This window comes from Arachis stenosperma, chromosome 2, assembly GCF_014773155.1.
Source record: "Arachis stenosperma cultivar V10309 chromosome 2, arast.V10309.gnm1.PFL2, whole genome shotgun sequence".
In the NCBI taxonomy this organism is placed as follows: domain Eukaryota; kingdom Viridiplantae; phylum Streptophyta; class Magnoliopsida; order Fabales; family Fabaceae; genus Arachis; species Arachis stenosperma.
In genome coordinates this window covers 116,957,781-116,975,711 of record NC_080378.1, presented here as the reverse complement: position 1 = coordinate 116,975,711, position 17,931 = coordinate 116,957,781, and the positions used below count along the sequence as shown (strand labels likewise).

The 17,931-nt window shown below is 27.9% G+C and overlaps 2 protein-coding genes across 2 annotated transcripts; one reads left to right on the top strand and one right to left on the bottom strand.

Moving 5' to 3' along the window:
- Positions 1-283: 283 nt before the first annotated feature.
- LOC130960558 (indole-3-acetic acid-induced protein ARG2-like) lies at positions 284-1,520 on the bottom strand. The gene is made up of 2 exons (XM_057885980.1): positions 1,291-1,520; positions 284-707 (listed from the first exon to the last, which is right to left on the bottom strand). The coding sequence occupies exons 1-2, from the start codon at positions 1,341-1,343 to the stop codon at positions 485-487; spliced, it is 276 nt and encodes a 91-aa protein (XP_057741963.1). The 5' UTR covers positions 1,344-1,520; the 3' UTR covers positions 284-484.
- A 9,161-nt stretch (positions 1,521-10,681) lies between these two features.
- Positions 10,682-17,551, top strand: LOC130961566 (poly [ADP-ribose] polymerase 2). Its single transcript, XM_057887513.1, has 18 exons — positions 10,682-10,861; positions 11,121-11,451; positions 11,989-12,107; positions 12,246-12,327; positions 12,430-12,665; positions 12,925-13,051; positions 13,269-13,324; positions 13,754-13,827; positions 14,023-14,069; positions 14,220-14,269; positions 14,521-14,583; positions 15,059-15,139; positions 15,270-15,380; positions 15,554-15,629; positions 15,740-15,882; positions 16,721-16,794; positions 16,889-16,994; positions 17,085-17,551. The coding sequence occupies exons 1-18, from the start codon at positions 10,778-10,780 to the stop codon at positions 17,181-17,183; spliced, it is 1,959 nt and encodes a 652-aa protein (XP_057743496.1). The 5' UTR covers positions 10,682-10,777; the 3' UTR covers positions 17,184-17,551.
- The last annotated feature ends 380 nt before the right edge of the window (positions 17,552-17,931 follow it).

The window sequence follows — 17,931 nt, the reverse complement described above, 5'->3', positions numbered from 1 at the left end:
AATTTAGATAATCTCTAATTTTATTAGATTAATGTTCAACTCTTAAAATATTAAAAATACTATAAAGACTCACATATAAATTATAACCATTTATATATAAATTAAGTTATTAATTAAAATCATTAAATAATTTGACATATTTAATTAAATTAATATCACTAAAAATTTTACATAAAAACAAATTCATCTAAATTTTCACTTTAAAAGAAACCAGCAGTAACTTATATGACTTGGGAATATTTCTTTAATGATATAAGATTCTGAGTAGGCAGAACAGAACACAGAGGGCACAACAAAAATTTAGAAATTAATATATGTATACAATAATGGATCTCTTCCCATACATACATGAACTAATTAACTAGTTTTCATGCATGGTTCATTCATATATGAAATTAAATCTTAACCCCTCCTAATTATAATAAGGTTATACATGTCACTCAAGATAATTCCTCAATCATAATTTTTTTTTTTTATGAAACTTTTAATGGTTGAACTTTTTTGTCAAGAGGGTAGCTCTAAGGTCAGCAACATCAATATCTTTGATGTTTTCTGGTTTGTAGTAACCGGTGACTGGATCTGGGACCCATGACACCTTCTCCGCAGCCGCTGCCTTCTCTTCCATCGTCTTTGGCCCCATCTTGCCGCCGCTTATGGTGGCTGCTCCTCCCCTAACTGCACTTTGTGCTGTTGTCGCATATCCCTGCCTGTATTCATATAAAATGTCTAGATACATTAATTTTTTAATATATATTATTTTAAAAAATAAAAAATAAGGTTGTATTTAAAAGAAGGAAAAAAGTACATACTAATCTTAGTATGTAACTAATATTATTTAAAATGTCTCTGAATATAAAAATGATGCTGTCTTTTTCATATTTTTGTTTCTCTTAGCTAGCTTCCATGTTCTCCTAGCTACTAGAGAAGTTATCATTTATTTAATTAATAATATATTCAAAATTTGTGATAAGTTATACGAAACAAAATAAAAAAAAAAATAGTATATACTTAATTGACTTTTACATATGATGAATATATAATGGTTAGATCTATTTTAATTTTATAATATCCACTTTCCGAAAACCATGAATTAAAAAAAATAAAAAGTATTCATAAACACACTTGAATTCCTTAATGAAGGAAACCATATATAGATGGTAGAAAAATGCAAAAAAAAAAAAAATCAAATAAAACAATATATAGATGATCATAGAAAAACACAAAAAGAATAATGTATTTCAACATTTTCACACTATTATAAAAAATTTCAACTATTTTTTGGGTACCAACCTGGTAATAAGAGAAGAAATGGAAGCCTTCACAGCAGAGAAAGAACGAGCCATATTATATTGTGAAAGATGATTAACTAGATTTGAAACAATCTAGTTAAAGCTCGTTTTGTTTGAAGTGATTTTTGTATGAGAATCACTTAATTAAAGAGGGAAAAAACAGAGAATGAAGAAGCTATTTGATGAGTTTGAGGGAACAAGCATTTCAATGGGGTCTATATATAAGCCAAACACAAGGGAAAGAAGGGACACATAAGACAATATACAAAATATCAAAATAAGAATAAGAATATTAAGAATAATAAAAATAAGAATATTAAGAATAATAAAAAGAATTTAATTTTTATGTATTATAAAATATTAATAGTGTGTAAAACTGTTTTACGCGTGTATTTAATCACATAATGCTATATTGGTCGTGTCAATAATAGTTTAAGAAAACATTTATAATTACATGATTGTGTAAAATATTTAATCACGTAACGCCATATCAGTGTAAAATTATTTTATATGTGTATCTAATTACATAACATTATATTAATAAAAATAACTACTTTTTATATTAATCACGTGAATGGTCATTTCAAATTAAAAAACAATTATGATTACACAATTATGTAAAATGTTTGATTATGTGAATGCATCAAAATTAAACTCTAATAAAAGTATAAAATACCCTCGTCTGAATTTTAATTAGCATCTACCACATATTTTTTCAGACAACTATTTTCTTGATTCTTAATGGTGTCCCTTCTGATCTGATTTGTGCTCTTTTTTATTTTTATTTTTTACCTCAAGTTCTTGGTTTTGTCTTGTTGTCTCAATCTTTTATATTAATATAAATATTTTAGTGTTGTTCCTCTCAAATATTTTTAAATTATGTGACACACTGCGGTGTGGAGTAGTGATTGATATTATAAGAAAATGTTTTGGAAGATTTAAGAGAGAAACAAGATAATATCATCTTTAATTTATTCTCTATAGATATATCATTTTGAGAGAATATTAAAAATCACAACTAAATCATCTAGCTACAACTTTAGATTTAGGGGAACTATAACACTTTTCTTTAAAGTTTCAAATTACATTATTATAAATAATAAAAAATAAAAAATTATTATTAATTATTATAATTATGTTATATATACACAAAAAATTAACTATTAAATCAATTATTCATATAAAAATACATGTTAAAAATAAAATAAACAATACAAAAATCAATTTAAATTGAATTTAAAAAAAAATACTTATATTTTTTTAAAAAATTAATAGACAAAAATTATTTTATATTTAAATATATTTTTTAAAAATTTAAATAATAAAAACATCTTTTAGTTTTATTTTTTAAAATAAGATATTATTAATTTAAAAAGATTAAAAATATATTTTTTAAAAAATACATCTAAACAAATTTAAAACTTAATAAAAATATTTTATTTTTTATTATAAATATTTTTGTTCACTTAAATAAATCAATCCAAACCAACATATATATTTATACACTTCACATCCATCTCAAAAATTCCTGCCAAATAATAACGGAATTTACGCGCTTAATGTTTTATATTGTTTATATAAAAAAACTTAAATACTAATTATTAAACAACATACGAAAAATTATATATTTATTCGAACATAAAACTCGCACCATCGAATAAAGGTAGACAAGAAGACAAGTGGGAGAGTTTGAGGTCTGAGAAGGCGTTGCGAGTTGTGACTTGTGACCACGCCTCACTAATTTCAGGCATTTTATTTTATTTTATTTTTTTATGGAATCGCGAAAAGTTATTCTTAGTGTTATTTAATTTGTATTATATACGTAATATATAGGTTGATATTTTGCTCTTATTTAGAATAATGACGACATTATATATATATTGTTTACCTTATTTGAAATATGATATATTTTGTCACAATTCGTAATATATAATACTATTCATTAGACAATTCATATAGTTAAGTGTTTAGTATGACACTGTTTAATATGATAGCCCGAATAATAATACTTTTTAAAAAAGTGAATAATAATAATTTTGTTTAGTATGACACTACAATATTCACTTTTTTTCTTCTTATATCTAGCTATTTAATTTTTATATTAACATTAAATTGATTAAACTTATTATTGTATGTGTTTTAATTTGATATTGCATCTCTTAGCTCTTATAAGTATCCGATCTTGCAAATTTTTCATTCAATATAGGTTTAATTACTCTATTAATTTTTATAGTTTTGCAAAATTTTTAATTAGATCTTTATATTTTTTTTAATTAGATTTCTGCACTAATTTTTTTTAATTAAGTCCCTCTTGACAGTAATTAGCTTAATTTTATAGGAATCTAACTAAAAAAAAATTTGGTGTAGGAATCTTAAATAAAAGAAAAAAAAAGTGTAAGGACCTAATTAAAAAAATTTTTGGTGCAAGAACTCAACTAAAAGAAAAAAAATACAAGAATCTAATTAAAAATTTCGTAAAACTATAGAAATCAACAGAATAATTAAACCTTTAATATAATCAATAAAGCATATTCTTATAATATCATAAAAAAATGTGGTTGCTAATTATTTAAAAAAATTCTTGTTATTTAATTCTTATCATGAATTGTTATAAAACTATTTTAGGTTTGCAAAGCTGGCTTCTAAATTATAATTGCATGACATGTTAGGGTTTGTCTGGTTTCAAGAGTTTAAGGTAGGCCATGGATGTTGGACTCAAATTGAGTGAGTGAATTTATTTGGTCTTGTTTTAGGTTACCAGCACTTTTTAAACCTTTAATTTGCCAACTTATTTATTAATTATATTATTTTTTGAATTTAATTTTAATGCGTCGTCAGTATAAAACAGTTTTATACGTACATTCAATAACATAACGCTATATCATAAAAAATAACTATTATTTTTATTAACGACGTGAATATAATTATAAAAAAAATAAATATAATAATTACACAATATATAAAATAATTTATATTATTAATACACCAAAATTAAACTCATTATTTACCTTTGCCAAATGCCAACTTATTAATTTGGAATAACCTTCCCCGACCCATCATATTATCTCTTGGTATCTAATATAGTGCTTTCTGCATTGGCTTATCAATGCACAATATAATGGTGCCTTATTGAATTATTGGATTCTCCTTAATTATATGCTTTTTATTAGCAGACAAATGGAATGGGTTGAAATGGCAATTGGGAACGGACATAGACATGATGTTACAACATTCTAGAAAATTTCCCACTAATTATCATATAACAATAATCTCTAGGATCAATAAAAAATATTTAAAAATATTTTAAATTTATTAACAATAAAAATATTTTCAAAATATTTTAAAATATATAAAAATATTTAACTGTTAAATTATATATTCTCAAAAGTATTTAAAAAAATAGATTTTGATGTAATTTTTTTAAATAAGCAAAAAATTAAGACATTTTTATCATTGTTAAAATTTGGTATAGTAGTGCATTTTTGCAATATTTTATTGAATAGCTATAGGCAAAATTATTTTTAAAATGTATGTTAAACGAATCAACAAGAAGAAATAGAAATTTTGTTTTTCATAAAATATACAAGTGATTTGCAAAATATAAAACCATTTATTGTCACTAATTAAAAAGTAACATTTTTTAATTTTTATCACCATTTAAAATATTTTAAAACCATTTTTTTGTCGTTAACAAATCCAGGAAAATATATATATATATATATATATATATATTATTTCAGGTGTCACGGATTTCTCTGAGACCACAAAGTTCACAGATTCGACAATGAAACTGTGGACGCGGCCGCAGGAAAAAATAACTGTGTTCCAAGTTGGAAGATCAAATTTGAGTTTGTGATAGGCATAATAATGAATGAATCAAAAATTTGTGGCACAGTGGCTTAACCTGAACCTGAAGGACATGTCTACAATCTCTATCATGCATGCACCCATCAAAAAGTTTTATATCCTCACCCATTAATACTTATATTATTATTTTATTATTATTATAATTAAGTTTTCATAAAATCTATTTTGTTGCTTTCCTATACCATACATTCAACTCCATGTGTATGGTTTCTGATCATATATATATATATGCAAAGATATTTCGGTGGTTATGATAATTACAATATCTTAAAAATTATTACTTAAATAGTTTTTTATTTTTTTAATAATATTTTTAAATTTAAAAAAAAATATTACTAAAATATGAAAAATATAACTTTAATTTTATTAATATTTTTATAATCATTATAGCTATCAAATATTTTTTTATAGTAGAATTTGCTATGTATATAATGCAAACACAATAATTATGTTTTAATTTAAGTAATAATTTGGTTATGTAATAAAAATTATAAGACTAAGAAGATTAGATACATTATTAATAATAAAAAAAATCCAAAAGAGATAATTAAGGTAGCGTTTGTTTTGAGGTACTGAGACAGAGACTGAGAGACTGAGACTCAGTATCGTGTTTGTTAGTTCAAAGACTGGTACTAAAATTTCTGTCTCTGTCTCTAAAATTTCAGTATTTCAGTACCTCCAAAAAGTAGGGACACAGGGGACTGAAATTTTTAGAGATGGAGACTAAAACTTTAATAACATTTTATACCTAAAATACTTTCATTTCAATTAATTAATTCTAATTTTACTCTTTGTGCAAATTAAATTAGAGTTTCATTCTTGTTTCAATTCATGTCTCCTATTTTGCACCAAACAGAATACTGAGATTTATTTCAATCCCTGTCTCTTAGTCTCTGTCTCACAGTCTCAATCTTTCCGTCTCTGTCTCTCTACCAAACGCTACCTAAGAGTCACAGAAGACTTGAAGAGCAATGCATGAAACTATACATACATGAAAAATATGTTACACATAGTCAAACACCTTCTAATTTTAGACATCAATATATATATATATTCCAGGAACACTCTAGCTACAAGTGGAAACAAGATATATAAGTGACTATAAAGTTTATATCATTATATATAAAAGACTCGGTTTTCCTGTGCTCTAATCTTATCTTTTATATATTAATTAAGTAGCATTATTATTCCATTATCATGACACAGGTCATAATATAAAAAGTAAGACGACAACAAACAGAACTTTAAAAATAATAAGGCCATGACCATAAACTTTGATTTCGGCATGTTTAATTTATATTTATAATATAGGAAATTTTTCAAGTGTACCAGAGAATATCAGTATTCCAATTGTTTTAACCATTGATTTTAATTAATATATATTATATATATTTTTTATAATTCATATCAACGATTAAAACAACTGAAACACTAGTATTCTTAGTACACTTGAAACTCTTTCTATAATATATATGTTAACCTCTTGAATTTTTTTAATGAAATATATATATAAAAAGAAAGTAATTATAAGATATGATTTAAGCATAAAGTAAAAGTGATTAGACATTTTAAGTTTTCGTAGTTCGTTATTTTGTTCCACTTGGTTTAAGCAATGGATCCTTTGGAGATTGACAAGGGTCATTTAAACATTATATTTTATAGGAAAAATATAGGGTACTAACATATTATCTGTCAACTTATTGCCAACAATGATTAATTATTATATTTTAAATACATATATAAAGAGATACATTCAAAAAATATATCTATAAAGACACTTCTATTAAACACAGTTATAAAAAAGATATTTTTATTAGACATATCTACAAAGACATTTCTATTAAACATATTGATAAATAAAAATTGACAGATGTTGACAGAAATATTGTTGGTAACATAGCAGAATTGTATTTTATAACAATTAATTCAATTCACTATATATTTGGCTCAATGGTCCCCGAATAAGCTGAGCCATTTTGACCTTTCTTCTATTTTGGTTCCTTTCGATTGTTTGGTTAATTATATTAATGCATTTAAATATAATAAACTTTTTCTGTAGTGGGAGAGAGTATAGAATATTGTTCATGAATATTAGGTCAGAGATATTTGAATGATCCTAGCCAATAATTAAAATATACATTAGATTCTGAAATCTGAATGAACCACTTCAAAAACAAAATAAAATAAAATAAAATATGGAACCAAAAAAAGCATGCACCGTGGAATTAAGTGGAAGATACTAGTTTGGATTGACTTTGTTATATATATGATTTACCAATGAATTGTCAACCAAACCATAACCATTAATTAACTTGTGAATTGTGATCTACATTCGCCAATTTGATGTATTCGATCATATCCCTTTGAAGAAGTAGTGGGCAATTTTGTCACTTGCTAGTTGCTACATAAATACGTGTGTTTTTTTGGTGACTACATATATACGTGTGTTTGTTATAGTACTTAAAAATTGGTGTTTAATTATCAAAAAATAAATCATTAATAAAGTTTAAATATTTCTAATTTATTATAAAAATTAAATTCAATAAAAATTTAATATCAAGTAATAGGTATCAAAAAAGTTATATATATTAGTAATTATGATAATTTAAAAAATATTGTTAAAATTAAGCTAGTATTTTCTATTATTAAACAATATTTTTAAAAATATTGTTTAAAAATTTGTTATAAAAATATAAAAAATATTTTAATTTTAATAATACTTACACAAATAATCAATATAGTTACTATAATATAATCATACTAGAATCAACTATATATAAAATAAAGATAAAGTTTTAAATTAGTTTTTCACGTTTGAACGTTATCTTATTTTGGTCTGATTTAAAATATTATATTTAAATAAAAAAAATTCCATTTAGTTTTAATGTAATTCCACTTTGAGGTTAAAGTTAAATAATTAATGAAATGTCTTATATAATAGTAGTATAAGAATAATATTAATAATTAAAAAATAAATATAAATTATAAAAATACAAAATCAATTGTAAATATATTAATATATTTATTTATTATTTTTTTTTAGTTTTATAAAAAATATTTTATTTAAATAGTAAGAAGAATGATAAGGTGAGTTGATATAGTAAACTAGCAAAGGTTTTGATCACACATTCCAAAAGAACATAGGTTCAAACTTTTCTTTGTTTTGAAAGGCTCTTTGATATATATAAAAGAAATCAATAAATATTTTCGTAAAAGTTCGTTGAACCTGAATCCCATATAGATCCTGATTTTAGTACGTTAATCGGTATTAAATTTATCTAAGTTTGTTATTTTTAAATATATAAAAAAAAATACAGGACGCCGAAAAAAATAAATGAAGTAGGGAATGAAATAGATCTTTAGCATGCTGATAATGATTGTTTGGTATTTAGGAATATTGTTCCATAGTAAGATGTTTAAATACCACGCTAAATTTTCACAAAAAAAAAAAACGCTAAATTTAATTTAAACACGTACTTGAAGATAAGGTTAGTTGTTCTTATTATCGATTTTAAAATACCTAGGACATGCTTAGTTTTGTTGTTATTATTATTTATATAGTTTCCACATCACTCACGCTAACTTTACACAACATATAAGTCATGTGATCATGTTTATCCATTTGGTATATTATTAAGATGCTTCCATAAGATGATCCCTTAGCTTGGATATAACTACCATGTTTAATTTATATATCAAGTCCTAAACACAACATTGTGTAGGCGTTAATAAAAAATATAAATGCATTCTTCTACATTAATAATAAATTATATCATAAGAAAAAGGGTCTTATTATAATATTATCATATATTATCTTGAACTTCTTCTAAAATATTTAATTCATCATACTGAAAAAAATTCAGAACATAGTTCAACTAGATTCTGTTAATATTGTAAGTGCAAAAAATATATGAAAATAGTTTTATATTAGAAAAAATAAAAAAAATAAATAATTTATAAGATGAGAAATTTATTAATTTAAAAATTTTTTTAAAGTGGCCTAATAAATTCACATGTAGTGATAAGGATCATCACGAAAAAAATATCAATTTATTCTTTTCGGAAGGTTTAATTGTCATATATTGAGAGTGCATTTTTGTTATCAAATTAATTAAATACTTAGACTTATATGCAATTTATATTAGATAATAGATGGTTGAGTTAACATTTTTGTTGTTACATAATACTAATATATGGCAACTATAATGATTATAAAGTTTTGATAAGACTTAGAAAATATAATTAAAATTAAGGTTGCATTAGCTATCATAATTATATTTATCATATAATTCCCTAATATAAAATTTGATTGAATATTAGTGTAGACATGGTTTTTACATTAATGTACATAAAGTAATTAAATCCATTAATTTTTGCCAAACAAAATTTAGGTTGTCAAGTGTCAAGAACTCAAGATTGTATTTTTTTCAAGACAAATAGAGGCAACTCTTCTATTATTTTTTCATTAATGTTTTGGTCTTGAACTCTTTTTTTTTTTTTTCTCCATTTGTTTTGAACTTTGAATCATGTTTTTATTCGGAAACTTTTTATTTGCTCCTACTATTGGGCCCTTTTATAGAATAAGGTTCAACCAAAAACTTAATGACAATTCAAACAGGTTAAAAAAGTCCAAAAGCCACAAACCCATGATTGAAACGCAAAACTAAGGCCCTGTTCAAAAAAAAAAAGGCAAAACAAAGGTATGACCAAAAACAAAAGCAAAACTAAGGTAAATTGAGCCCAACATTAAAATAAGAGTAATCTTATCTTAGGTTAATTTATAAAAGCTGATTAGATCATTAAATAGAGGTAAAAAAATTTAAAAACAAAAAGACAAAAAGAGTTGACCAAGTCAATAAGTTATAGTTCAAATGGTATAGTCTCTTTATACTCAATTAAAAAATTGCGAATTCGAATCTTCTATCTTTCGAAAAAAAAAAAACAGTTGACCAAAAAAGAATATACCTCCGAAAAGACCTCAAGAGACAAGAGATATTAACTCTAACAATCCCTAGTTGGATAAATATTTAAATCAAAAGGTTTTTTTATTTTAATAAATAAAATAATTATAATAATTATCGAAATAAATAATTTAAATATTTATTAAAATAAATATTTTTTTATTTTTTTACACTGTAAACGAGATAATTTTATATGTATCTCGTTTTTAATGTAAACGAAATAAGACGCGACACGTGTATATTTCATTTACACTATATGTATATTTTATTTATAGTATAAATAAGATACATATAAAATTATTTCGTTTACAATGCAAACGAAATAAGAAAAAAGTATCTATTTCGATAAATATTTTTTGAATTATTTATTTCCGTAATTATTACATTTATTTAATTTATAAAAATAAAAAATCCTAAATCAAAAGCTTTCGTACACCAACAAAAAAATATATAATGCGTTATCGTGCATTCGTGCCAAGCACACCTCGTAAATTGACGATTTAGCCCTTGTCCCTGTAAAACGGCGTCGTCTATTAAGTTCTCCACTTCTCTCTTCAGTGTTGGGAAAGTTTCGTTCGAAGTTTTGAAAAGAAGCTTTTCAGAGCCAGAAAAAAAGCGCTTCCAACCAAAAATCGGTTCCACTTCGAAGAAGAAGAAAACATGTCAAGTAAACTGAAGGTGGAGGAACTGCGAACTCACCTCCAACAACGTGGACTCGCCACCACTGGAACAAAACCCACTCTGGTTAGTTGTAACTACACTCTCACAGTAATCGCACTATTCACCATTTTTGTTCCAATTTGAAAAATGAAGAGTATAATTTTGACAATGATGTGTTTAGTGTTAGTTCATGTTGTTCAAAGTTAGTTTTTTCTTAAGTAATTCTCAAGTTCGAGTTATGTGAATGATAATTTTTTTTTTTGTTTAAATTTCTTTATTTATTTTATTACTCGAGTTAGATTAGTTAGAGTCTAGTGCATTTTGAAGGATGATTGTTCTACAGGTTCGGAGACTTGACGCCGCACTTCGCAAAGAAGCTAAGGAAAATTCTGTTGGTAATGCTGATGGTTCTGGTTCTGGTGTTGGTGCTGATGGTGATACTTTGTTATTGGCGGGTAATAAGAGAGTGAGAGAGAGTGAAGGTGATGATGGTGAGAATGGTGACTCTAATCATGGTAACAAAATCACTGCCATTGAGGAGCTTCGCGAGTTGAGTGTTCAGCAGCTTCGACAACAAGCTTCCCTTCATGGAATTCCGGCCTCTGGTTCCAAGAAACAGTTGGTTGAAAGAATCTCTCAGCTGTTGCGAAACGGTTCTGATAATGTAGAGGATGGTATGCTTCTCATTGATGCTATGCAAATGGCTTTAAAAGTTCTTATTTTGATATGGGAGAATTTCTGCTCCATTGATGGAAGTTCTATGCTTGTGAATATTTGTTGCATTTGAATGTTTTAATCTCAATAGTGTGGAGTGAGAACACAATATAGGTGTTTTCGTAGAATGTGAAAACTAATCCTGACATGTTAATTTTTCGATCCCCACTTAACTTCTAAAGGAGAGGTATTGTGATATTGCCTCCTAAAATGGGGTATCTATTGTTGTTTCTAAGTTCAAATGTAATCATGTTAAGTTTCAAGTTCCAACTCTGACTTTGTTTGTCTGAGAAGAAAAATGAGGATTGAGGATACTAGACCACTAGTGCTTCGTTATTATATAAACATCTTATAGTGGATGCTTTGAGATTTGGGAGTGAAATGGATGATTCTGAGAATGGGTTGTCACTTTCCTTGTTACTTAGTTTTTAGCATAGGCATTGCATATTCGGTCTTCCTTGTTAGTATTTAGAGTAGTGAATATGATGTGTCTGCAGAGGAGGCTACATCATGTAAAGAGGAGGAAAAGATAGTGACTGCAACCAAAAAGGGTGCTGCTATTCTTGATCAGTGGCTGCCGGATCATATCAAATCACAGTATCATGTTCTGCAACTGGCAAGTTTCTAATAGTTGTTGCATTGCAAATTTTGTTAGCGAGATACTGTTGTTGAAATTGATACCTTCTGTTCAATTTGGATAGTTAATTACTTGTAGGGGTTTAAATTGACCAGTGTTTTTCTTAATACGATGCAGGGTGGTGAAGTTTATGATGCCATGTTAAACCAGACAAATGTTGGGGACAACAATAACAAGTTCTATGTGATTCAAGTTCTTGGTTAGTCACAAATTTGTGTCACTTGGCTTGTTGAAAGTTAGCTCTACTTTTGTGTTTATCATTCCACTGGTTTTTCTGACCGCCTGTGTCATAATTGCTCAGAATCCGATGATGGCAGTAAATTTCTTGTTTACAATAGATGGGGAAGGGTAGGTGTAAAGGGTCAAGACAAGATACACGGACCTTTCACATCAAGCGCGCATGCCATTGTAGAGTTTGAAGAGAAGTTTTTGGCCAAGACCAAGAATGCTTGGTCTGATAGGAAAAACTTTATTTGCTACCCAAAGAGTTATGTATGGTTGGAAATGGATTACAGCAGCAAGGAAGAAGAATCTACAGTGAGTTCTATTGACTTGACTATTCCCCTTATTACATAATCCATTTTCCTTTTACTCATGTAACTTGAATACTTAATGTGCCTTTTGTAACTAATTCTCATCCACTCCATTCATATTTATGGATTTTGGAAAGGACTTCACACATTTCTTGTTGATGGTAATTGATGTTATCTTCCCTTGTGGTTATGCTGGTGGAGAGGAACCTAAAGGAGGAAGAAACTATTTTAGTTGGTCATTCTAAATGGGCAGTTGCTTTCAGGTCACAGAAAGTGCTGGTCATGAATTGAAAAAGCAACCTCTTGAATCAAAACTTGAGACCCGTGTTGCAAAGTTTATATCTCTTGTTTGCAATGTGAGCATGATGAATCAGCAAATGATGGAAATAGGTTAGTTATTGCTCCCTTCAATTGGATGAGTTCTAGATCATATTATCCAAAAGCATGCTAGACATTCAGCTTAGTCTTTTAAATCAACTAGATGGTTTCCAAAGATACAACAATATCAAGTCAATACTCATTGTCATGCTGTTGAAACCCCTTCTTTAAAATTTTGATAAAGCCTACTTCAATATAAGTTATCTTTAGCTCTGGGATCTTTTTTCAGGGTATAATGCAAACAAGTTGCCCCTTGGAAAACTTAGCAAATCAACAATTCTAAAGGTAAGTATTAGGGCACCACAGTTTTATTTTATTTTACTTTATTTTTTGGCATATGTTTAATTTAATCTATTGTTCCTTTAGAAGTTCATCTCATACTAATTTTCTGTGCTTCTATAATGTTGTTGATGAAAAATCAAATTTCTTTGATACTGTTGAACCAAAGTACATCTGGGTACTTATTGGTGGTGGAAAATAAAATTGCACCACGAGGTGAAGTTTCAGTGTTATATGGAAAATTTTTTCCCCCTTTGATCTGCTTTTAGAATATGAAAGTTAAACCCGAGGTCATTAAATCTTGATGACACGCACAAGTTATATTGTAGATGAATCTTTTGTTCACATCATGTTGGGAACTGCTGTTTCAACTTGCATGCATTTTACATCCTGTTTTCTAGAAAAATAACCATTTATATTTCTTAAATAATTTAGGGCTATGAAGTTCTCAAAAGACTTGCTGATGTGATTGATAAATCTGATAGGAGAGCCCTTGAGCAATTAAGTGGGTAAGAAGATTTGGTACTTTGTTGTTCTCAATGTTCTATTCTCTTTTATTGTTTCGGTTGAAATCATTTGCCTTTTCTTACCTATTTGCTTTTCAAAGAGCTGATTTGCCTATATATCATGACTTGTATTTTTCCATTTGAGCTTTAAGAAATTGGATTACCTCATTATCTAATTGGGTTCGTTGCTTATTACAGAGAATTTTACACTGTAATTCCTCATGATTTTGGATTCAGAAAAATGCGTAAGCTCTCTCTCCCATACCTTTTTCCACCTGCCCATGTATTGTTATATTCTATGGTTTAAATTATAATTGTGAAATTTTCACAATTGATTGTGGGTTTTGGGCACTCTTTTCTCGGAATCTTACTAATTGGTATAGAAATATAAACAGGAGACTTTGTTATCGACACCCCTCAAAAGTTAAAGCGAAAGTTGGAAATGGTAATCCTTTATTCCTTATCTTTTTTCTTATATGTATTCTATATGTGGTGGCTACTTGTTTTGGGTGCTGTTATATTATATATTTTCGTTTATTGCTTTGTTTTGTTTCTCGTTAACCTCAGCAGCCTCCTTGTCCCCTGAGGCTATTCACCATCTTCCTTCAATTTCCTTGCAATGGTTCAGAACAGTAAATTAGTTTTACCTATTTTTATTTAACTTGATATTTTTTGGCTCCTTGTAATCAATTAAAGGTTGAAGCTCTTGCTGAAATTGAGGTTGCGACAAAGCTATTGAAGGAGGATGAAGAAATGCAGGTATCTCTTGTTTAAACTTCTTTCTTGTGGATGGTTGGCAGTATCTGGAATTTTTTCAAGCATTCTTATCAAAATTTATTTTGGATACTGCCATAGGTGCTGAACTATGATAGAAATGTTTATGATATAAAATGTTAAATTAAACCCTAAGTGATGATGAATTACTTATGGATACATTTTATTCCAATCTTCTAAACAACATCGGAGTGAGAAAATATTGTATGGTTTTGTTTTTAATTGTCATAGTGAAATGAAGAGACAGCATAGACTAGTTAGTATGTTAGGCATCACAAAATATTTTATTTTGAAATAATTATTTCCATTGGTATATTTTTTGAAAATTAAACATATGATGTTCAATTTAACACAATCCTGTACAAAAAGGATGGACTCCTTTCCCGATGATATCTACTTTTCTAAATTACTTTCTGGATAGACTTGTTATACTTTATGACTGATCTTGGAATTGCTGTAGGGAGATCCCCTTTATGCACATTATCAACGCCTTCATTGTGAACTCTTACCAGTTGAATCTGGTAGCAAGGAATTCTCCATGGTAAGCAATGATGTTGTCTTTTCCTGTAAAATATTAAATCAGACCTTGCTGGAGATGTGAAGCATAAATTGTTAACCCTGACTCCTACTGGTCTCATTTGATATCATCATGTCCCTGTTGATGTCATCAGATTGAAAGATATATGAAGAACACTCATGCAGAAACACATTCAAACTATTCAGTGGAAATTGTTCAAATATTCAGGACTTCAAAAGAAGGAGAGGCTGAACGCTTCAAAAAGGTGTGATTAATGCATGATTGAATAAGAAATTTTTTTTTCTGTGATATTTTCTTCTGCAAATATAATATATTCCAACCCCCCCCCCCCCCCCCCCCCCCAAAAAAAAAGAAAAAGTAAATCCTATTATGTAGACATTTTGAATTAAATCTATAGCTTTCCACTCTATATGACAGTTTTGCAGCACAAAAAATAGGATGCTTTTGTGGCATGGTTCTCGGCTCTCAAACTGGACTGGAATTTTATCTCAAGGTCATTCCTTCTCTTAATTGTTGAATATTGCATCCATGTGCATGCTGTTGTACAAGTTAATATTGTTTTGTTGCTACAATATCCGAGTGAATTTGATGAACCATTGTCAGGTTTACGCATAGCTCCACCTGAGGCACCTGTAACGGGATACATGTTTGGAAAGGGGGTATACTTTGCTGACATGTTCTCCAAAAGTGCAAATTATTGCTACGCTACTCATACCGCTACAGATGGAGTGCTCCTTTTATGTGAGGTTGTTTCTTATCTTTTAGTGAACATTGTTGCTTCATGGATAAGTACGTTTTTAGGATTGAAACTCCCATCACCAATATCACCAAAAGATGTGCATGTCAATCATATTAGCTAACTACAAGAGCTCCAATGTTGATTTTTCATTGTTTTGTTTTCCCATGTTTTCTGAAACATAACGTGAGTATTGCACCCAAGGTTCCATTTATAAGATGAGCCTTGCAATATGTTCATCGTTGATCCACATCTTTTGAAATTTCAATATATATTAACTAGATTTAAATCTGCATGATGCACGAAAAAATATAAAATCTAAAATGAGATTTTTTTTTAATTGTATTTTAAATGAGCATCATATTTGTCTATTTGAATAGTATATTACTATTACTTTCTCATATAGTTACATATGCCAAAAATGTTCAAATAGACTAATTAGAATTATTTGTTGCTTATTAAAATTATGTCACGACTATTAATTTTTCGTATGATCATATATGATGAACTGTTTTATGAATTAATTAAAAATTTAATAATAAAATGAAGTATACTCTCCAAATAATTGTCTAAGTAGCAGTAGTAGTAGTAGGTGGTGTGACAAATTTATAGAGAACTTAAGAATTTATGTGTCATTAGTTTATTATAGCACTACTTTGGTATCTTTTATAATATAATTGGTTAATTTATTGTGGGAAATTATGAAATTGATACTGAATTGATTAAATAGATGCTATAATATTAGTTTAGTTTCTCCTTTTATATAGATTTGTTTTATTGTGCATTGTGTCATTACTCATACTGATATTCATCTTCATGAGAGTATGATTTTTTTTACTGTATTCTAGGTTGCACTTGGTGACATGGCTGAACTTCTAACAGCAAAGTATGATGCTGATAAGTTGCCTGAAGGAAAACTTAGGTTTGTTTCTCCAATTCCTCAATTGTTAACATTTAAGTATATAAAGTGGCCAAGTGGAGTTTCTAATTGAAATGTTTGCAATCTCATGCTGCAGCACAAAAGGAGTAGGAGGAACATCACCAGATTTTTCTGAAGCCCAGGCACTTGAGGACGGGGTTGTTGTTCCCCTGGGAAATCCCAAGAAAAATCCAAGCTTTAAGGTAGGCTAAGATTTTAAATTTCAACAGCAGATTTCTTCATTATTATACTTTGATTTTTTACATTTATTCTGTTATCACTTGGCATTGCAGGGTTCTCTTTTGTACAATGAGTACATTGTTTATAATGTGGAACAAATTAAGATGCGCTATGTTGTTCATGTAAATTTCAACTTTAAGCCAAGACACTAATGGTAAAAAATGTATGGACTTATATATATCTGTACTGAGAGAAAGGTTTGTACTTTTTCTGCTATTTTGAAGAAAAATGTTTTAAACAAGGGTAAAAAAATGTTATGCTCTCATTGAATTAGACCATGGTTTACCATTATAAACTACACATATTAGTGAGTGGTTTATAACTGATAATACACAATAGAGTGAGTCAAGAAATCAGGATATCTACTGAGATAGAATTAATAGAAGCAAGAAGTGTCAACTATATCTAAAACACTCACTACTTGGTTTTTTGCATGGTTTTTTCACTTTTTGTGAACTCTAGTGCCTGAAAAGGAAACTCTGGGCGGTGCACGCCAATGACTGTGTATATCCCCATATAAAACATGCATAGTTTTCATTTTGTTCACTTTTGTGCTTCATTTAAACCAGTATGTTGGCAGGTGAAATAGGCTAATAGCTACTCACAGAAAGTCAACAAATGGCAATTTGGCCAAACATAATTCAATTCCATGACATTATTGTGACGGAAGTAACGACTTCACTTGCTGTTTGGGAGCAATTTCCTTGAGAAAAAAATTGAAATAAATGTCTCTCATTTATATATATATAGTTATATACTCTTTACATCTTTTTTTCATTTTTCACCTAAAACTCATAAAGTCTGTAAAGGTTAAGAAAAAAAAATGTAAAGAGGGGGGATAATGGTCATGGACATGGTAGATTGGTAGTGGTTCCATGCTGGAATCATTAAACCAAACAT